Source organism: Pararge aegeria, chromosome 23 (assembly GCF_905163445.1).
Source record: "Pararge aegeria chromosome 23, ilParAegt1.1, whole genome shotgun sequence".
NCBI classification, from domain to species: domain Eukaryota; kingdom Metazoa; phylum Arthropoda; class Insecta; order Lepidoptera; family Nymphalidae; genus Pararge; species Pararge aegeria.
The window spans coordinates 12,881,544-12,904,813 of NC_053202.1; the positions used below are offsets into that span (position 1 = coordinate 12,881,544).

The window sequence follows — 23,270 nt, forward strand, 5'->3', positions numbered from 1 at the left end:
GGCGCGTGGGACCGCCGGGCGCTGCAAGTGCACGACAGATGAGGATAGCCTCATCTGTCGTGCACTCCGTATTTCATTGCTAACACCAAACTTTGTCTTGACTGACTAACAACCGGTGATAACAGATAACAGATTCGGAGTTATGTCCTTTTTTAATTTAAGCAATTTAAATATCACTTCGAAAACATCGAGAGGAAACCTGCATGCCTGAGAGTTCTCAATAATGCTCTCAAGGGCGTGTGAAGTTTACCGCCCTTGGCCAGCGTGGAGGACTACCTACATCATCTTACCTAGGAAGCTTCTGCAACACTATATTCCTCATTGAATTCCACGTTAATCCGTTCAGGAGCTAGCATGTCAAAGACAAACAAATGCTTCAGTTAGCGTGTGTCACACGGCGGCTTGTCAGCTGTATTGCGTTACTGTGTCGGGCGGCAGGTGCACTTTGATTGGAGCATCGCAGAGCCACGAATCTAATAGATACGGACTGGCTAATGCCATTTGACTATTTTTTTTATTAAATTATTATCATTAGGATTCTTTCGTTCAGCTGAAATATGAATAGAATAAACCTAAACTTACTCGTGTGGTTTAATTATTGTTTTAAATGCAGTCTACATATCCCATATCACAAATGCTAATACTAAAAACGGGAATTCTTGTCTACATAATGTATTAGCGGTGCCCTACGACTTTGTACATCTTTGCCATCCAAACTTTGATTCACTACTTTACACAATATCGGGTATAATATTGTCTTGAGGTATAATCAATAAATGAACAAATAAATGCATATATTACGACTATACACACATCGCAATCTAACCCTAAAGTAAGCGTAGCTAGTTTTTTAGATACTAAGATGACTGATGAATATTTTTATGTAATAATATAGGTACATAAATACATATAATATACCTACAGATAATAACCGAAACACAGAAAAACATTCATGTTCATCACACAAACACTTTTCCAGTTGTGCGAATCCAAAGCCTTGCACTCAGAAAGCAACCACTCGCTCATTGTGAGTGGAGACCCGCGCCCTGTAGTGGGCCGCCAATATGTTGATGGTGATTATGATGGTGGCAAACTAGATGTGTCCTACTCCTATGGACAAAATAAATTGAAACATTTCCTGTCACCGGTACGTCCACCGTGTGGTGCCGCTTATCGTTGAGGTTTGGGCACCGTACTACCGGCCGCCAGCTCTGCCGGTGCGTGCGTCTGCGGCAAGTAATCAGCATTCGCCACGAGCTTGTGCGCGCAAGTGGCGACGCTTGCGGCGTTGATTCACGCGACGCGCCTCGCGCCCGATATGTCGATCGTGATCACCTCGTAGGGTTACCATTGGCGACTACTGTATTCCTGTTGCATGACATCGCGTACGTTGCTGCGTGAAAGCAACCAAATAAGCCGCAAATAAGTGCGGACATGAGACATAAAGACTAAAGTCTAAAGAACGTGTGATTGAATTAAAAATCACAATTAGGTGCTGTGATTTATTTAGAACATACGAGTATTTGTATAGATAGGTTAGTGGCCTAGTTCGGTATCCTTCGCGTTTAAATTCCCCTCTGCTGGCCACAGGCCGTGTCTCTCAAAAGAAAGTGAGATGTAGAAAGCAGACGATTACTATCACATCATCAGGTCCACTACAGGGCACGGGTCACGTCTCAGAGTGATAAAGGCCGGCGTCCACCACGCAGCGGATGCGAATTGGCAGACTTGGGAGACAAATGCGAATTAGCACACTTCACTCGCCTGTGAGAACATTAGACGTTTCTATTACATGTTGATTATAATAACTGGTCGGATGAATGTGCGCTTTGAAGTACAGAAAGCGAACAACAACAAGGCAGCAAACCTAAGTCAGTTATAGATAAGTTGAAATTCCCATATTGGCACTCACTGGAAATCTAACCCTTGGCCTGCGTTCAGCGCGCTCCGCCATAGAGCTACGAGTATATATATGTTTATATATAATGTTTAGCTATAATATGTGTATATATTTATTTATTATTTATTATACCCTACCTCAATGTATATATCTAATTGTATCTTGGTTTCTATAATATATAAATATTTAGATCATAAAAGGAAGTCTCCTAGTCCTATGTTAATCTAAAAGAGAAGTCTTTCATGGTCTCCACGACACAGGCCACCTAGTGTGGAGACCACTAGCAATTGATTTTTGAAAATAAAGATATTTTATAATTTTTATTAGAGCAGTGGCCGCTTTGATTCACACAATGCTCACAGCATGCCATTGTGCGTATTCATTGTTCATTATTGTTGCTCATTAGGTACTTACTGCCGGTGACATGTTGCGTTACCAATCAAGGGTCCTGGGCGCGGATTGGTTTTATATACCTACCAAGGCAGTTTTGCTTATAATCCTAGATGAAGGAATATCAGGGTCGCGAACGGACAGACGGGGACTAGTAGTCACGTCACCAGTCACCACCTCTACTTACGACCCCGGGAAGACGGCCGCTTGCAGGGAAAATAGTGGTAATCTTTACCACTATTTTCCCTCGATTCGTTACGTACGCACTATGCTCGAAATTGAGGCTCATTATGATGTTAATGATACATTCAACAACTCGCTATGTAGCGATAAGGCCGACAAATTGTATACTTTGTGTAAATTTTTTATTTACAGTTTTTCTGTATTTTTATATGATGTACAATAAAAGACACGAAGCCTTAAAAACAACTGTTTGTGTTTCATAACAAAAAGTATAAAATCATATTAATTATTACAAGGCCTCACCAATACTTGAATGAAGTGTTCTAGGTTAGGTGAGACCATTTTTCTCGCAAACATAGTCAGCAATCAGCATTGAAGCTTGAGTGCAGCCTTGTCAATAGAGACAATGTTTTCTTTCGGCCTTTGCACACCACGTTTATCAAACGCGCCATTGACGCGCTTTTTTTAAACGTGCGTAAACGACGCGGTATTTTCCGGTCGTGTCGGAACTGCCATCCCATCGGACAATATGAGTGAGGGAAGCGTAAGTGAACCTGTGTTTGCGCACACACTTGTGCACGACAAAATCCCTCTGGAGATTGGACACCGTGGCCGAAATGGGGCACGGAACTGTTTTTTCATCTATATATAAATAAATTCTAGCCCGGTTATCTGAATCTCGCAAAGCTCTAGACTGCCCATCTATTATATTAGCTACTTCATATTTAGTGCATACATCACTCCATCGTAACTAACCACCTGAGCGGTAGTCTAGATAGGTATATTAAATCAATCCGAACCCTGAACGAGTTATGTGGGACTAAAATCTATCTAACTAAAATCCCCTCGGTAGCCAGCCTCAGTACATACTGGGATACTCCGGGATCTCCTAGGAACGAACCGGTGCCTTGCACAAAGCTGGTAGCTCATCCCGGGAGAAATAATAGTCCTGACCTCTTGTAGGTATGTCGCTGTGATTTATTTATTTATGTATATCCTTAGTATACTTACAGCTAGCTAGCCAAAACGTATACTAAGTCATTTACAGATGTACATTACAAAAATATTAGTTAATTTGTCTGAATATAATTTAGGAACTTAGCTAAACTTATATTAAATATGTCAATTTGTTGGAGCTGAGCAATCATATTGTTAAGAAATGTTGGAGCATTTCGAGCATAGTGCGTACGTAACGAATCGAGGGAAAATAGTGGTAAAGATTACCACTATTTCTTAACAATATGATTGCTCAGCTCCAACAAATTGACATATTTAATATAAGTTTAGCTAAGTTCCTAAATTATATTCAGACAAATTAACTAATATTTTTGTAATGTACATCTGTAAATGACTTAGTATACGTTTTGGCTAGCTAGCTGTAAGTATACTAAGGATATACATAAATAAATAAATCACAGCGACATACCTACAAGAGGTCAGGACTATTATTTCTCCCGGGATGAGCTACCAGCTTTGTGCAAGGCACCGGTTCGTTCCTAGGAGATCCCGGAGTATCCCAGTATGTACTGAGGCTGGCTACCGAGGGGATTTTAGTTAGATAGATTTTAGTCCCACATAACTCGTTCAGGGTTCGGATTGATTTAATATACCTATCTAGACTACCGCTCAGGTGGTTAGTTACGATGGAGTGATGTATGCACTAAATATGAAGTAGCTAATATAATAGATGGGCAGTCTAGAGCTTTGCGAGATTCAGATAACCGGGCTAGAATTTATTTATATATAGATGAAAAAACAGTTCCGTGCCCCATTTCGGCCACGGTGTCCAATCTCCAGAGGGATTTTGTCGTGCACAAGTGTGTGCGCAAACACAGGTTCACTTACGCTTCCCTCACTCATATTGTCCGATGGGATGGCAGTTCCGACACGACCGGAAAATACCGCGTCGTTTACGCACGTTTAAAAAAAGCGCGTCAATGGCGCGTTTGATAAACGTGGTGTGCAAAGGCCGAAAGAAAACATTGTCTCTATTGACAAGGCTGCACTCAAGCTTCAATGCTGATTGCTGACTATGTTTGCGAGAAAAATGGTCTCACCTAACCTAGAACACTTCATTCAAGTATTGGTGAGGCCTTGTAATAATTAATATGATTTTATACTTTTTGTTATGAAACACAAACAGTTGTTTTTAAGGCTTCGTGTCTTTTATTGTACATCATATAAAAATACAGAAAAACTGTAAATAAAAAATTTACACAAAGTATACAATTTGTCGGCCTTATCGCTACATAGCGAGTTGTTGAATGTATCATTAACATCATAATGAGCCTCAATTGCCCAAATAAACAATTTATTTATTTTTTCTTTCTACACTCTTCTATCGGAGTCAAAACATCAGTAAACCACGTCGGAATCGGTCCGTCAATTTCGGAGATATGATGCCACAAACAAAACGAGCGCGCAAAGTAATTGCCGGCGCAGAGGATGTTATTAATAACTTGGCGTCGCTAAGTAATTACTTGGACATCTGCCGCCGCTAACCGCTTGTTAGGGTTCCGTACACGACCTGTTCACGTCATGTTCATGTTCCGATATCCAGTTGAAGCAGGCGCTACTTAAGCAGTTCCAACATGAACTGGAGATTAACGGCTAGCGTACAGTGGGGCCGGAAACGAGGCTTTAAAGGAGATTTCGCGTGTGTCCATTTAATTGAATAAAAGCTTCTTGTCACAGCTCGTCCAGGAAAGCCGTGCTTATTTCTGCCGCCAAGGAGCAGCACTTTATAGAATGTGTACTTACCTTGCCCGGCGCAGTATTGCTGTGTTTATAGGCTATGGGCTTTCCACTAAACGTTAGGGAATTAAATTAATATAGGTATATAATGTATGATTGTTCTTTAATTATATTTATATACTTTTTGAAAATATTGATACTAATTTGAGGGTCGGAATTTTGATTTTTCAACCGCCAGTAATGTATGTACCTACCTGATGAGTTAATTTTACTTGTGGCAGCTCTGCGCACAAATAGAAAACAATAGCTTATTCGCTGGGAGCTGTACTCAACTATCAAACCGTGAAACCCATATTATAGGTGTTGTGCGTTTTCGAAAAGTTGTAGTAAGCACCTACACTGCTAAAAATCCGTTTTTACATACCTACTGCTAAAGGTAAAAAAAGTTATCACGTCACGACTTGCGCATACTGAACCCGATGTTCTACGTGGTCGGGTTCGCACTTGACCAGTCATTATTTCATTTGCGTCTCTTCATTATTTTGTTTACTTTTGTTCATGAGAGCTTATTATATTGTATTATGCTCCCTTGATGGTAATATCGCCCTAATAGGTTTGGGTGAAATTTATTATGCCCTTGCGCTTGAATAAAAAAAATCTCATTTTATTCCAAACGCGGTTCCCAGCGACTTCCAACAGCTTTAACTGTCATTCAATATTCTACGGGCCTACCACGACTCTTCGCCCGTCCGTGCCATTTGATATCCAGGCTATTACTTCTCTTTTTTTCTTGCCGCCAAACTCTACCCGATACCTGACATAGTAATTAGGCTACAAAATGTACAAAAATATGTAACAAATCCGGATCTGCAGCCAAATATTATTATCTTAATTCAATGAGAGGAGAGTCCAGCCGTTAGACATCGACTGAGGGTGAAAGTGAATTGTTCTCTAAATTCCTTACAAACAAAGTGGGCTGACGATAACCTAAATTAATTTCATAACCTATCTTAATAATTGTTACATAATAATGATTAGGTAATCAAGTCATAATATCCGACCCGAGCAATATTAGCATGTAAATTGATTTCTCCGAGAGCGGGACGTATGTCACAAACGCGATAGCGTCGTCTTGCTTGCACGCTGTCCTGAATCTGTTACGAGATAAAGCTATGGTCCATATCGCAGCTTCCAAGTTGTAATGATTGTTTTCTCGAACTTTGCCCTATTTTAGTGAGTCAGTATGTTATTAGGACGCTACTAGATAGTTTCAATTAACTACTGATACTCTCCCGGTTTTTTTTTCGTGAAAAATCAAGAAGACAATCCTGAGAGCAAGAAGACAGAAATTTAAGCATAATAAAGATTAATGAGAGGTTAAATTCCTTATTGTAAGTCCTGCAGATGTTCATTTGATTTTTCAACTGACTCTGGTGGTTAATGGAACTTATGCAGACTTTGATAATTTCTTTTTGATGTTAGAAGCTAGTTTAATAACCCGCCGTGACCATCAGCACTTAGACGGATGTTTTTTTTTTTATAAAAGGAAATAGAAGTTATTGACAGCCTGATGCCTTATGTGTGTATCCAACAGTATGACAATAAAAAATGATCAATAGATGATAGGATGAAATGATGATGATGATGATGTCGGTTATGACATATCTACTAGACAAAATGTGTGAGGAGCGCCCATTTATTTCAAAGCTAACAGTAGCAAATTCGTTCACTTTGAAAAACATTTATGATATCTTTTAAATATAAGCATCATAATTACGAGGTCGCTTACTATGGGCCTTATAAGAAGGCTCAGCGTAATCCAGCTATATGCTATTCCCATCGCCCGCTGGGTGACTCAGAGTATCTCTATGTGATCGAATCAGAAATGGGGAGATTCGTAGAGTGATCATAGTTATTAAGTTCAAGGAATCGCGAAGGTGAAGTGGCAATGGCCGAGGCACCGAAGTCAGAGAACTGATCGACGTTGCGGTCCCAAGGTTGCGATTCCTTGACGGTAAACACAGAGTCCGCTGCGTCGAAATAATACCGTGGAATTTGGAACTCCCTAAAAAAATCAAAGTATGTCCAGCAGTGGACGAGCATCCGTTAATATATTATGGTGATGAACATAACTCTAATAAGGACCAGCTATTTCCAAGTTACGGAAATACTATCAATATTATTTATTTGATCAGGGAGATCAGCCTCCAATCCATCTAGAAGAAGGAAAACTCCAAAAAGCAAATGAAAGCCTCCGAGTCAATGTTTGAAACGAATAACATATACGACTAGGCCTGAACGATTATGATGATATTTATTAGAGTACATAGTAGTGGCTAACAATGCCGCAATCAGAAATATTACAATACCGGGACAAAATATACGAGTACGACATAATAATATTCGTTACCGTTAGTAAATTGTATCATTAGGCGGAAATGATTGCCATAATGCGACTTTCCTTGTAGTGCTGAGATTTGGCGAGCGTTTACCGGCCGGCCCGCTACGTCCTCGCCATACCGGGCACAATTACGATGACCTATGCGAGCCTGGTACTATGAGTATGCTTATGGCACCGCATCAATACACTCCGAGCAATAATCACAATCCCCACGTTGTTTGCCGGTCTTATAACTATTGCCTAGAATACATGACACTTCGAGACGCGTCAAGTTCCTTATACAATTCTTGATTTGGCAAAAAAGACCCGTGTATGTCTGTAACTGCTTCATAATATTTCAGGATACTGGTTTTATTGTTTTATTTTTAAAACCAGACTCAAGATTTGATGGAAACCTATCGCGTTTCTTTAAAAGTAGTGTTACAAGATGAACTTTGAAATTAAAATTCAGAAACCCAAATATCCTACGTATTAGGGTTTTGAGCCGGAAAAAAAGATTGGGACGTCTATAATCGATAGACAGCTGCAAATAAATAATTTACCTATTAATGTACTGGCCACACTCTTCAAACAATACTACTTGGCAGCATTCTGACTGGATTCCTCCATTCCTGATTTGATCATGTAGAGATAATACGAGCATAGCTCTCTCTGAGTGACTGAGCTTTTTTATGTAATCCCATAGTCAGCGAACGCGTTACAGAGTTATGTCATCACACTGTTATCTTTGTAAAGCTTTAATTGTCAGTATATAGCTCAGTTCATGTTTTCGGCAGCTGTGTATAACTTCAACTCGTCGAAGCCGTTCCACTTGCCGCTGGCCGTGGGCGAGCTGGTGCACCTGGAGCGGGAGACGGAGCTGTGGTACTGGGGCAGCAGCATACGCCGCGACGCGAGCGGTGCCTTCCCCAAGGCCTACGTCACCATCCGCGACTGCAATGTATACAGGTGAGTGCATTTCTTTTTCTTCTTTAAAACCTTAAAAATTGAGGAACTCCTCCTGCTGCGCCTTGTGTCCCTCAACCTGAGTTGCAGGTGTTAAGCTTCATGTGCCCGGACGAGCTCTGATCACAAAAAGCTCTACTCTACTTCCGCGATTCATACCAATATTCCTTTGCTTATTTATTATATATATTGATGATATTTAGCATATATATATTGCCCCTGGAGATGGGAATAGGAAATATAGATAATTTATATTCCGCTACACCATAAGTTCCCGGAGGACTGTACAGAATACAGATCTTGGCGAATTAAAGTGTGTAAATAGATTGCATCTCCGAGACGGGGCTAACAACAGAATATTCTATCCTGGGAAAAGTAGCGGTTTTCGTGGGAGTTTTGAAACACCGAAAATGCCTTTGTATCTTGGAAGCCCTCGAGACCAAATACACTTCATCAAAAAAATGGTGCACTTCTTCCACTAGTTGGTTTAATTCAAAATATCTTTCAAAGTTTATAGAAGAGATACATAAGCAAGTTAATGAATCCGGAGTGGAATCAAAAATAACACATATAACACCAGAAGTTAAATAGGAACCAGTGATAACTGTTGAAAAGTTTTAAAGAACATCAGCCTTTACTATAAGTGTTCTATTAATCAAACCATTATTCGAAATAGTGCTGCAGAAGCGCTTACACTGCATGTATGGGAGCAATAGTGAAAAGCGATAATATTTTAATGAGCGAGTGCCGCCGCGTGATTCACTCGTTCGCCTTATCAGCAGGTCGCCGACCCGCAGATGCTGCACCGGTTTTATTGTGACGAGATGGATTCCGGGAGTAGCTGCAACCCTGACATATGAATAATTATGAGTAGATTGGACGCCGCGCAGATCCGAATACTTTGATAGAACTTTTAAAGTTATTTTAAATTTATCTAAAAATAACTGAAATATAATTTATACTATGCTGAGCGTTCGGGTGATCCTAATTTGATTATGCGCGTTAACCATTGCAACCTCTAATCATATCAAAACCTTAAAGCAGCTAAAATTCGCTCATGTCTCTGTACGATTCCAAAGTGATACCCGCGCTATTAAAGAATAGATTTATTATAGTTCCATTAACACAATGTATCCATTCATAAAGCTAACAATGAATCAGGTTTTCAGTTGCGCTGAGTAGTATGGTATAAAAGTTTATGAAATTCATTTTGTTCTGAGAGGATGACATGAAATCATGTAATAGTTCGTGTCTCGTGCAAACCTTGCAGTCATTGCGTAACACATTGTAGTCAGTGTGTTTGTTGTCGGTCCAAGGTGCGGCGAGACGGTGGTCGCCTCGGCGGGCGGGAGCGGCGTGGTGCACGACATAGCCGTGACGCTGCGGGAATGGCTCCAACACTGGAAGCTTCTCTACACGGTGAGATTGCTGAACTCCCTCTATTATCCGGCTCATAGATGTTTTCGTATGTACATTAACGTCACAGTAAAATTTAAATAAGCTATCATATTGTAAATTTGTGTCACTCACGCCAACATTCATTGTTTATAAGAAATTCTTCATCATCATGATATCAACCCATTATCGGCCCATTACAGGGCTCGGGGGTCCTCCCAAAATGAGAAGGGTTCCACCACGCTGGCCCGAGGGTGGATCGGTGAATTCCACACGCCTTCGATAATAAAGTTTTCATTTATAGAGGACCCACAGGGATGCAGGTTTTCCTTCATCGTCGGAGCAAGTGATATTTTGAACACCTAACTGCTTCTGTATTGGATAGAAGCAGGCGTTACTTTGCGGAAACTACTCTATAGCCAATAAAGTTTAATTTTCATAATAACTGCTTCCGCCCGAGTGTCGCGACTCACTGGGGTGGTGTTGTTGTGCCGCAGACCAACGACGACCGCTTCAAGTTCATGGAGGTGAGCATGCGCGCCCTGCTGGAGCTGCGCGCGCAGGCGGCGTCGGGCGCGCTGCCGCTGGACCTGCTGCGCCGCGTGGCGCGCACCGCCGTCTTCACCATCGACAAGGGCAACCGGTGCGTACCGCCCGCACCTCGATAGGCCTACGACTTGGCCACCATCCGCGAATCTCCACACCTCCGGAATCCTCCCGACGTCTTCCGACCCTGCCTATTATGACTCCCACGTTCAACGTTGTTTAAAATGTGCATTTGGTCGCAAGAGATGTTGTAAATATTGTCCAAGAATTCTTTGTTCGAATTTCAAAACGTTTAGAGCCCTCGTTATCAAAAGTCTTCCTCAGCTTAAACTTTCGTCAATTTTAAACTATCTAACGAAGGTAGTCATCGACATCGCCTCATTATAATCCTCAAAATATGTGCGAACGCTTGGTTATTTAAAGCAGAAGTGTTGATTGTTGCGAGTCTTTCCGCAGGGCGCTGGGCATGGAGCTGGCCGTGCGCGACGTGAACGGCCAGCTGGTGGACCCGCTGGCCACGTCCACCTTCAAGCTCAACGCGCTGCACGACGAAGCCAACGCGAGGATCGACAAGAATATGGTGAGCGTCGTCGTCATCGGCTTCCACAGAACTCGTATCAACCGAGAGGCCGACTTACTGCCGCCGAGGTTAAAAATGCTCGGATATCGGCACACGCGTCTAGCGGCTCTCTGTCTTTCGATTAATTCCACCGAGTGCTACCGCGAAGAATTCTGAGTTTTCAACATATTATGCAACAATTGACATCTGACAACGGTTTCCCTCAGGACCCTGCTCAGCAGATTGCCCAAATCTTCTGAGCAGCGAAATCAAGGTCGCATCATCAGAATCACTAGATAATATCTTGGCAGAATCCTCCTTCGTGCAGAATAGTCGTTAGTCGGGTCGGAAGTGCAGGTTTGGGCGTTTCGAACGGATCCCCCTTCCGCAGGAGAGCACGCCCGCGAGCCGGCCGGCCAGCACCGCGGGCGGCGCGCGCTCGTTCGGCGTGCTGGTGAGCGTGAAGAACTTCGTGTGCCGCGCGCGCGCCGCGGCCGAGCTGGCGCTGGCGCTGCACGACGCGGCGGGCGCGCAGCTCACCGAGAGCGTGCGGCTGCGCTGGCCGCCCGCGCGCGGCGCAGACCTGCTGGCCGCGCCCTGCGGCGTGTTCGGCGTGAGTGGACACTTATTGCTTCCGTGTATATTACATACTAGCATCCGAAGTGTTACTCTGGTAACGGGGGATAGTTTCCCACTTATCATCGGGTGGGTCGTCTGCCTGGTATGTCAATTATTGATATAAACACATGTTATCGAGCCCCCGGCTTTAGCAGACTGCGAGTTGATTGAACGGGATCGGCACAGTGCACTTCGATAAAATATAAATATTCCTGAGCTGCGTCATCGAATCGACAGCTTCTTTAACGGTAGCAGCATTTGCTACCAAATCCGTAGCCTGTAACTGATGGCGTTCCACATAGATCAGTGTTGTCTCGCATGCTATTTATGACAGCTCACAACTTTTTATCGCATTACTAAAGAAATGTAAGACCATTGTGTCGAAATCGAATGCCTCAATATAGTTTCGGAACGGGATATATGCAGTTCGACCCCTCTTAAGACACAAGTTCAGGTTTATTCCAAACAAAACACAGCTATACGGTAACGTATAAAATAGAAATGACATTGGGTATTATAATTTCGAATACGCCATAGTAATATGTTGATTTGTTTCTAGGATCTGGGCAGTGACATAAAGAAGGAGAAAATTTTTTTAGTATGCCATGTTGTCCGGATAGGCCCCATGGAACCGCAGAATATAGATCACAGGTAGGCTTGTCTTTGGCTCCGGCAGGTACAAATATTGCATTTTATATTTCCTATTTAAAGGTTCGTAAGAACGTCAATTACAAGAAGTTGACAGAATTAAAGAACTACTCTGCAAGCGCAGATTTAAGACTCCTGAAATATGTGTTACATCTGTATCAACTTTCTTTACGGAGTGAGGCGTATACCCCACTAAGCGTACGAGACGCTTTTGAGAAAGTGGTGTTTATACGCGTGTAGATCATTTGCAGGGCTCACACGATGTGTTTCCACACTCGTTGAGTTCCAAGCGCTCAGCGTCAGTCAAAGACGCAAATTATAGGAAACAATAAAGTTAACAAAAGCGTATAACTAGGCCACTTGATTAAGCACGAGTGATACTAACTCGTTACAATTCAATTCCATCAGCAAAACAAATCGTAACATTAAATAAAACAAATTAGTGTTAAAGTAGTGCCATCATTCTGCTGGATGACGCATTTTAAAGCTGTCGTCAGTTCAGGAGATGTGTGCACGACCGCATTAGCTTTATTCTTTATCGTCCTGCAAGACTAGGATAGCCACGAGTCCAAAATTATATTTCCTGATTATGTTCCCTGCACGACGAACGACGCGACGACATGGAACAGGGGAAATTTTCCCCCGTTTACACTTATCATCATCATTTTAACCCACTACGGGGCTCGGCTCGCCTTTCAGAATGAGGAAGGATTAGGCCGTAGTCCAACTTAGACTTCACACGCTTTTAAGAACATTATGGAGCATTTTCGGGTTTTGAGCCGCGTAGTGTCCTAGCTCGTGCTCCCCCGGCGCTCACGCTCTGTCCGCGCAGGCGCAGCTCGGTGAGCCCGGGCGCGGCGCCGGCGCCCGTCGGCGGCATGCGCCGGCCCTTCGGCGTGGCGTGCGCCGACGTCACGCAGCACCTGGCCGCCGACCACTCCGACAAGGAGATCCAGCTGCCCTTCTACCCGTGAGTGACTATCACATCACCATCGAGCACAGCATCGGTAGCCTGTGACAGTCCACTGCCGGACGCTGCAGACGCTAGTAGTAGGACAGAGGATAAGATTCCTTCCTTGATTTCCATAGTCGCCTTGTATCACACCCGCGAACAGAAGTGGGGTGGTGACGACTAAGTTCTAATCAGCAGTAAGTTGCACAATTTAATGGGAAGTCCTTTTTTTAATTATTTTTAAAATTGAGTCACCCTTGTAAAAAATGTAGCCTTGTAAAGGTATGGTTAATTAATTATTTATGACTCAGCATTGCTTTACCTACCAATAGGCTAAATTTGGTAAACTGAATATCTCTAATGGACTATCCAGGCGTCAATATAACAGGTAGGGAAGTAATTCAGACTCGTGTAATAATTCAGATTGCAGGGATTGGTCTGTCTCAAGAGAAAGTAACGTCTATTAAATCTGCGACGTGTCTCATGTAAGTGGTAAAAAATTGCAATTAAAATACCAATAGTGTGGATGTTATTTTTATAGTATGTATACTGTTTGGTTTTAGGTGTGAAAAAGAAAATAATATGGATTCTCTCCTCAAGAAGGTGATCGCGAACCGCGATCTTAAAGACCAAAAACAGGCGCAGGGCCTTTGGGTGTTTCTGCAAATGGTTGAAGGAGATTTAAAACAGGCAAGCTTTACCATTAGCGTCTTCTACCCAATGTGATCTTTTATTTTTCATGTCAGTTTTATTGTTCAGTCTGAATGAGGACTCTTATACAGAAGTATATATCATGCTTATGCATTAGTTAAAAGTAAAACTAATCCAGTTCGTTTTAATTTTACTTACAATTTGTCTGAAATTTGTGGCCTATTTTCTCAAGTCATAGGATGTCATCATTCTGTCTGGATGTTACAACCATTATTTTTCAGATAAGGCAAGAAAACCCGCACATAGTGGTTGGGAATACGGCTTTTGCACGCAAGATGGGTTTCCCCGAGGTGATATTGCCGGGCGACGCTCGCAACGACCTCTACGTGACCTTGTGCAGTGGCTCCTTTTCCAAGGGCGGAGGGAAGACCTCCGAGAGGAACATCGAGCTGGTGGCCAGGGTCGTGGACAAGAACGGACACACTGTGCCGGTAAATGGGTGAAAATAACACTATTTAGGCAAATGAGGATTCCTACAGTTGTCTCGGTTTTCTGATGATTTTGGTCTCGGGCGTGTGAAAGATTTGTGGTGGGTAATATTGGGGATTGTGGGTTCCCAAAGGGTCGTGGACAAGAACGGACACACTGTGCCGGTAAATGGGTGAAAATAACACTATTTAGGCAAATGAGGATTCCTACAGTTGTCTCGGTTTTCTGATGATTTTGGTCTTGGGCGTGTGAAAGATTTGTGGTGGGTAATATTGGGGATTGTGGGTTCCCAAAAGCCAATATAATGTGGAACGAGGAAAGTAGATGAGGATTAGCTATCGGGGCTAAAAAATCATTATCATATTCGTGTTGCCAAGAGCCTAATGCTACGGTTACTAGTAGTTCTGCAGCATTGAATTTGGTATCCTGTGATTATACGGATTTAAATTTCTGGGACTCCTGGAAATCCCACCAATACCTTAGCATGGATTTCTAGGGATCTTTGAAAATCTACACCTGCACCTTTCGTAATTGCCATTAACCGTGGTGATCCGTCTGGAATAACTCACCCTATACTTTTCACTGTTGCGTGCGCAGGGTGTGATCTCCGTGGGCGCCGGCGTGCCGCTCGTGAACGAGTACACGTCCGTGGTGTATTACCACGACGACAGACCGCGCTGGCAGGAGGTGTTCAAGGTAACGACGATAGCATTCACTAGTAAACTAATGTGACAGTGTGCGAAGGCTAATGCCTCTACTGACATAGAATAAACACATACTAAGCTGAAACTGTTCCCTCGCGAGCCTCAACCCCTGCACCGTGCCCGCAGGTGTGCCTCAACATCGACGAGTTCAAGGAGGCGCACGTGGTGTTCCTGCTGCGCCACCGCAGCTCCAACGAGGCCAAGGACCGCGCCGAGCGCCACTTCGCGCTGGCCTACCTGCGCCTCATGCAGCCCGAGGGCACCACCACGCCCGACACGCAGCACAGCCTCGCCGTCTACAAGGCAACTCCACCCGTCCATACTTCTCACTCGTACTGTACCTTTACGCGTCATTTTATCTCCCCATCGGTTGAAACTTTTTAAAACTGAGTGTTCGGGCCACTGCGTGTACCGAACACTGCACGGTCAGCAGTTTGCGCAATCGTCGAGCCTCGTGGCCATAACTAGGGCAGTGCACTCGACGTGTACTCATTATCAATATATCATTATAAATTATTATAATAGGAAATAAAGTATCCACTTATCAACCTCTATCATTTACGATCACTCCACAAAGGACTACACCCCACATCCTTTTGGTCCGTCGAGTCAAAGTTTTCAGGAGAGCGTTAAAATTATTGGGATATTGGGGTGCAAAACTGAGGGAGATCGCTTTAAGGCATTCTTATCGATGTAGTTCGATGTAGTCCAGAGTAGTAGTAGTTATTCTTAACCTGTGTGTGTGAAGTGCGCGTGTGTGGCCAGATCGACTACAAGCGCGCGGGCGGCGCGGAGGCGGAGGCGGCGGCCGCGTGCCTGGGCCTGCCGTGGCGGCGCGACGAGCTGCCGGCCGGCTGCGACCGCGGCCTCACGCGCGGCCCGCTGGCGCTGCTGCCCCGCGACGCGCTGCTCGTGGCCACGCGCCTGTGCTCCACCAAGCTCACGCAGCGAGGTGAGGCCGCGGGATTGGCAGTCTTTCTTACTCTGAAGCACGTCAATATGTTGGGCTTTTATTGTTATCGACCCTTATTATTAACCCTCTTTATACACACCTTTTATAGGAATGACACGGTGGTACTTAATATGGGTGTCCCAGTCGAATGTGTTAAATATAGTGAATGTAACTGCTTGATAATTATCTATATAATATTAAATGTATCTATATAACCGAATTTCGTTTATGGGCTCTTAGCCGTCGAGGAGTATTTCGACGGGATCCGAGCCCGAGTGCTGTAGCTCGGTAATGGTGGTACTTAAAATGGACTATCAGATTTTAACGCGTGTGCAAAATTTCCCCAACCAACGAGTGTCCAATCATTGAACTACAGTCTTTAGGTGGACAATAAACATTTCGAGCAATGAAATACTTCTGGTATGAAGCTGATCTTTTCGCAACGTGGTAAACTGTAGTGCCCCTTTGGCCACGCCTTCGCAGCCATTTCCAAAGCCTCGATTAGGCGAGTCCGTCGTTCCGCAGAGGAGATCCTCGGCGTGCTGAAGTGGAGCACGCACCACGCGGAGGACACGCTGCGCGAGGCGCTGCGCCGCCTGCAGCGCGTGCCCAACGACGAGCTCGTCAAGTTCCTGCAGGACATCCTCGACGCGCTCTTCAGCATCCTCACGCAGGTGCGCTCGAACTCCGCTGCTCTTTCGCAACATTAAACAATCAATCCTATCCAATATCATCAGATATTGAATCTAGTGCTATCTTTTCCTACTCTCCCCGTAAATAAGGAAAGAACTTCTTCGGACGATTATCGGTTCTGGATCTTTACCGACCATAACGCAGTACGGGAATTCCAATTACTTCCGACCTGCTGCCCGACTCAATACTTTATTCAACTAGTTTCCAATTGTTTATTTACATACTAAAAGCATAAATTGATACGGACACTATACACATATTTCGGGACCTTCTAATGGTCGCCCTCACTTCGCGTAGTGTTAGTAGTGCCAAACAAAGCTACACTACTAGAATAATGGCTTCCGCTCGCCGGCAGATCGACGAGGAGGAGGCGCAGTACAGCGAGCGCAGCTACGCGGTGCTGGTGCTGGACTGCCTGCTGCAGGTGATCGCGCTGGTGGCCGACCACAAGTACCAGCACTTCCAGCCCGTGCTGGCCGTGTACGTGGAGCGCAGCTTCTGCGACGCGCTGGCCTACGAGTGAGTGGCGAGAACGGGATCCAAGATGATGAAATTCATTTCTTTCTCGTAACGGCTACGGCGAGTTTTGGGAACACAAAGAGACTTAATTTTTGGGAGGTGTCATGGAGTCGTCGCTCTTTGTTGTCTGAACTGATTGACCACTCACGTTCGGCCTCCCTTCATTCGTTCGAGTAGTTTTGATACGGCGTGCCCAAATCTATTTTCTGAAAATAAACTTAAGACCAACGATTCGTTCCGAAATCAGTCTCGTTCACAAAGAGTGATACGAAGGACCCCTCGCTACTCCGATCCCCGCGTAGTCGTTCCCGCGAGCATAGCCGCCGAGTCGTTCCAGGAAGCTGATATCCATCATGGTGTGGGCCATCCGCTCGGCGGAGGCGGGCGAGCTGGCGTCCAAGCGCCTGCTGCAGTGCATGAAGTGCCTGGAGAGCCTCACGCGCGTGCTCGTGCGCTCGCGCCAGCTGCGCGCCGCGCTCGGCTCGCGCGCCACCGCCGCGCCCGCCGCCGCGCCCGCCGGCGAGCCCGCCGACGAGCCCGCCTACTGCCCGCAGCTGCAGGTACTGGCCCACTCTGCTCTCTACTCGCGACCGGGTCCCTACGGTTCTCTCGGCCCTAGTCCTAACTCGCATTACGGAAACATCTCAGGCGTGCAGGATTCCTCACGATGTTATCCTCCCCTGTTAAGGCGAGTAATATTTAATTGCTTCAACAGTACATTACTCGCAGGAGTTCGTGCAGGGGCTCGAACTGGGTCTAGAGAACTTTCGATATGCGGATGCCCGATGTTAATCCGAAACGTGAACCCTGTGACCCGCAGAACCTGCTGGAGGCGCTGGTGTGGCTGATGCGCTGCGGCGACCACGCGCTCACGTGCCAGGGCTCGGCGCTCAAGTACCTGCCGCACGCCGTGCCGCACATGATCCGCATCTACCCCGACACGCAGCTCTGGTACGTACCGGCGGACGGGCGCGGCCCCGGACCGGACACGCCCCCGACCAATCGGGAAGGTCAAATATTGTTGTCTGTAAAGTCGGTTTGCGGATGATAATTTCACGAGATAACGTGCTTCCGAGTAGAAGAGATACATTAAGATATCCCGCACATGAAACCGCTCTGTGTAACAATAGTTTTTATATTATGGCGATAAAAATATTCAATAAATTACCTGACGAAATGAAATCACTAATAAATGACATGAAATGTTTAAAAGAGAAGTTATTTCAATATTTAAATAGACATTCTTTTTATACTATTGATGAATATTTAAAATGACATTTGTTAGTAATTTATTTTGTATTCTTTGACATGTGCTCATATAAACTTAATTGTAATTTATTACTTTATTAATTTTATTGTGTTATTATAAACATTGTAACTGCCGATATCTCAATTGTACCTAGTAGTAGCAAATTAAAATTTTAAACACTACCCTAAAAACAATTTGCATGCCAATTTGGCGCGGTACAGTTAAGATCTGCATATATTTTTTTCCTGTAACACCTATTTACCTGTATCAGCAAATAAATAAAATTGAATTGAATTGAATTGAAGAGATAGATTCGTGACAAGCCGATCGTGCCTCCCTAACGTTTGTTCCGTTCTCTCGCTGGCACGCTCGGCTCAAGCGAAACAATGAGTCATGCATTTTCGAGCATAAAGGCGGCATTTTTAAATGCATAATTATTGTAATTTTCAGTGAATACATAGTATTGGCACTTGAAGCCCTACCCTTGGGGCGTCTCTCGAACCAAAGACTTCACGCTCTATTGGAGTTGGTCCGGGGCCCGCTCGGCGCCTCAGAAGGCCCGCGGGCGAAGCTCCTACCGCACCTCGCCTCCACCCTTAGAGCTCTGCTGCGAGCGCCCGCTGAGGTGAGAACCCTCACATGCGACATACATGCATACATAAGTGACGTATAAACACTCGAGGCATTGCATAACACTTTTAGCTTCTCTAAAAACCACCAAGTTCATTTGAACAGAAACAGGCGGAACGGTTGCCCGGGACATACATAAGGAACAACAAGCAAATTATGCTGTAATTATCTGTAAAAAGATAATCGGCTAGGTTTAAATACTAACAAAGCTAGTTAGCACAAAAACAGACTGCAAAGACATTGAGCGTTCCCAAAATCGGCCGTATTGATAGTCTCTATTTTTAAGTGCTCCATTTTCTTCTTTGTTGTTCCTTGTGTACATATTACTCATCAGCCAGTTGTTTTCGTTTCTAAATTTTAAGTATTCTTATACGTGAAACACACCGCTCATAATAATATTTAAAAAAGTGTTATTTCGGTCGTACAGAGCCCCTGAACTTGACTGCCAGCCTGAAAGTAGTTTTGCAGGGTGTAGAAAATAGATTGTACTACGAACATATACTTATGTAAGCCCATAGGTCTAATGGTAGTGCTATCTTTTTTCTAGTCTTACTTGGACGAGGATTTGTTTACATTCAGTCGATAATGTACTAAGTGCTAGAGCAACGATATTCAAAGAAATCTTTGCGAACTCCGATGGGCATTCTATGTTAAGAATACATTTAGTCTATGTGCTTGAGTGATTCTTTAAGTTTGTCTTGGAAAGGCATTTTGTGATGTATTGGCACAAAATGGCGTCGGATCCCAATACAATCTGCATTACTTAGTAATCTAAATGATCTATGCCAGAAACTTAGTACCGAAATCAAAGATATTTAAATAATACTATTTTTTCCGTAATGTTATGTGGCATGTCAATTAATGCTGATGATAATGACTCAACCCAAATACGTTCTCACGATCTCGTCTCTTCTGCGTAGTACATTATTAGACAATGTTTGCAGAAAATCGAATTTGCACTATTGTCATTTACACATTTGGGGGGTGCGCCATTTTATCATAAAATGTTCGACTGACACATTCATATCATAACTTAGGGTTTCTTGTGCTTATTTTGTGTTCATGGGCAACAGGAGTCATTAACAAAAAAATAACGGTGGAAAGTAACGTACCGTACCGTAACGATAGTTGCCACACACAACAATTAATTTTGGTTTTCGCTATACTTCGGCCATGTTACTATTGTCGGTTTGATACTGGCTTGTTTGTTTCTAATTGAGTTTACCAGTAGGAAGATTGATTTAGGCTTAAAAGTGCATTTGAATTAACGATACAAAAATACTTAAGATTATTAGTTGTATCGTTTACTCAGTGCAGGTTTCTGATTCTCTATTGCACTTATATGGTAATAAACTCTTGACTACAGTTATTAAATTAGGTGGTGTAAAAATTTGCGACTAGTAAATTTTGATCTGATTCTGACCTTGAAATATGAGCTGCACGATTCCGTACCCAATTCTGCTCTGAAGGTCATACAGAATCAACACAGTTTGCTCTCATTCCACCCTTTTAGTGGACGAAGTATGGTAACCAAATGACACAAATACACAATGCCACTGTTATAAAACAACCCAGTAGGTCGGACGGTGGGACTGTCCGTGTGTTAACTGCGTGCGCGTGCTAAACTTCACAATGCGATGGTATGTATGCACATGGCACTATACGCCGGGTCCTGCGTCACTGCATCGAGATTCGACCGAGTACCAGAAACTTTCAGGCTCATCGTTCACTTAATGTTCATTTGCGATACTATTGAACACTGAACTCGCGCATGCTCATCCCTTCGTTGCCAAACTATTCATTGATAGGTGACAGGAAAATTAAAATGAAAATATTTCTTACGCGTTACTGGTAATGGGCCATCAAAAATTTTACCTACCTTGAGCATCCATACCCCATAGTCACTGGTTTCAATCCCAGGAAGAGATCTTGCGAGTTCTCCATTCCAAAGAATGCAGTGGATTTTCGCACTCGAGTTGAAATACATAGACGAAAACCAAAGTAAAAATGTACTAAAGTTTGCAAAGTAAAAAACTGAATACTTCAATTACCGATTTTTTATTGCCAACATTTGCCAATGTGTCACTCTACATAATTATAAAAATATTAATTTTATATACAAACGATGCTCGGCCTAATCTCGATAGTGGTAAGAACGAAAGTCGGCTGTACGCGATCGCAGACGATAGAGGTAAGCCACGCTATGCATGTTGCCTGCTGCACCATTTACTTTCCATGTTGTGTGTCAAGGAATCGATAAGCCTGAACATGTGGAATAAAGGTCATCACTGACTTACTCAGCACCGCTCCAGGCACGTAGATAAAGCACAATTTCCATTCATACACGGGAAAACATAGGCTTGATTGAAAACGTCGTTTGAATTGGTATCGGTATTGTAAAAAGATAATTTATCACTAAATTTAAAGTGATCTGACTTATGGGAGATACTAATGACGTTTTTAAAATGTTGAGTCCTGAGCTATACAAACATATAATGTTGACTACGATAAGGTAAGTTTAGTTTTGAAGCAGTAATATCATGTGTACGCGCGTAGTCACTAACACTCACTGGGGTCTAACCTCGCTTTGCATGCAACGCTATATGTATGTTATTCGAAGATTGATAGATTTTAAAAACTTAACCTACTGACAATATTATAATACATTTAATTCATTAAAATGTTAGTACAGTTTTTAAATCTATTAATGACAATCGACTAAGCTTAAATCATAAGTATATTTTAGCCCTGATTTAAAATCGGCTTTGCAAATTGTGTCTACAGAGCCCAATTTAAATGTCCTCATGGGCTTTGTTCAAGGGATGTGGCGTTAGTCAGTCATGACCTTTCCCAACCTAAAGTTTTCTAACGTATTGTTTTTTTTTTTTTAATAAAGTTAGGGAAGCTAAGCCATAGATAACTTACATGCGTGTGTGGCGAGAGCCCCTTGTTTACGTTCTCAGGTCAACAAGCGTTACAACACAGTTACAGTAATCTGTCAAATTTGTAAGGAAAAATAATCATTTATGTAAAATTTTAATACTTGAAAACGAGCAACTGCTTCTCTTCGAAATAAAAGATTTTTCAATTCTTCTAAACATCTTGCAACATATTTACTAACAGACAAATGCATCGTATTCATCAAGGTTGAATTATACTGCACCTTTATTGCACTCATAACTTATAGTTGCACCTGTAATAGTTCCGACTCTAGATTCATAATATGTTGTGTTTGAAACATGAAAAATTATATAAAATGTAAACATCGCAACCTAGTCACCGCAGTTATTATCTATGTGCAGCTCAAGTAACCAGACGCAATCTTCTCTGATGGTTTCAGTAATACGGTCGTAATGCATCTGTGAACTCATATGATTTAAACTTTTTCTCACACAATCGCCCGTCTAGAAGATTGATTGGAGAGATCTGTCCGTCAACGTCTGACTATACGCTTCAAATGACAGATTACGGTATCACCGATGTTACGATTGTTTACTTAAAAACTCACCAAGGGCGATGTAGATTGCTTAGTTTGTAAACCATAATAAGCAAACATAATGTACTAAAGCACCGGCATCGTGAGGTATGCACACAAATAGTGACCTTAACTATCACAAAACTACTTTTATCACGAGTATTATAACCTAAAATCTGTCTTCAATCATACTTTCTATATATTATAATGTATCTTTTTACGCACATTTTTAATTATCATGTAATATTTAAGCTTTGTATAATTTCCTTAAACACCTAACATGCTCTAATCAAAAATATTTAACCTACCGTAAAAAGACAAGTAAGTAAGCCTACGTTTTCCTAATTCAAGGTCGATAAAATCCATTATCTGAGCTGACCAATTACATGTAAAATGGTTACGAATGAGCATATTTAAAACATAAATGAGAACATTCCTTCCGGTACACTTATTGTCATGTAAGCCAATCAGAACCTTTATACTCTTGCTTGGCACCACCTTGTAAAATCAGTAACTCTGAATCTTCTATTTTTTTATTTGGTAACTATGACCCATGTACACTATTACATAACAGAATAATTAAAAACTAAACTAAAGATCTAAGTTCTCCTTATTTCCTCGAAAATATCTTCGAGCATGACTTTCTCCATCGCTCTCTAAATTACCCTATAGTTTCC

General features: G+C 42.9%; 1 protein-coding gene across 1 annotated transcript in view; it reads left to right on the forward strand.

Moving 5' to 3' along the window:
- Nucleotides 1-23,270, forward strand: part of LOC120634370 (dedicator of cytokinesis protein 1) — a 61,041-nt gene that overhangs the window by 9,419 nt on the left and 28,352 nt on the right. The window contains exons 2-18 of the mRNA XM_039904886.1: nt 8,345-8,516; nt 9,830-9,932; nt 10,406-10,551; nt 10,911-11,034; nt 11,405-11,626; nt 12,191-12,282; nt 13,112-13,249; nt 13,795-13,921; nt 14,164-14,373; nt 14,969-15,067; nt 15,202-15,378; nt 15,841-16,027; nt 16,553-16,701; nt 17,076-17,239; nt 17,577-17,799; nt 18,060-18,190; nt 18,939-19,113. Of these exons, the coding sequence (XP_039760820.1) occupies nt 8,345-8,516; nt 9,830-9,932; nt 10,406-10,551; nt 10,911-11,034; nt 11,405-11,626; nt 12,191-12,282; nt 13,112-13,249; nt 13,795-13,921; nt 14,164-14,373; nt 14,969-15,067; nt 15,202-15,378; nt 15,841-16,027; nt 16,553-16,701; nt 17,076-17,239; nt 17,577-17,799; nt 18,060-18,190; nt 18,939-19,113 (2,639 nt within the window). The remainder of the gene's footprint in view (nt 1-8,344; nt 8,517-9,829; nt 9,933-10,405; nt 10,552-10,910; nt 11,035-11,404; nt 11,627-12,190; nt 12,283-13,111; nt 13,250-13,794; nt 13,922-14,163; nt 14,374-14,968; nt 15,068-15,201; nt 15,379-15,840; nt 16,028-16,552; nt 16,702-17,075; nt 17,240-17,576; nt 17,800-18,059; nt 18,191-18,938; nt 19,114-23,270) is intronic.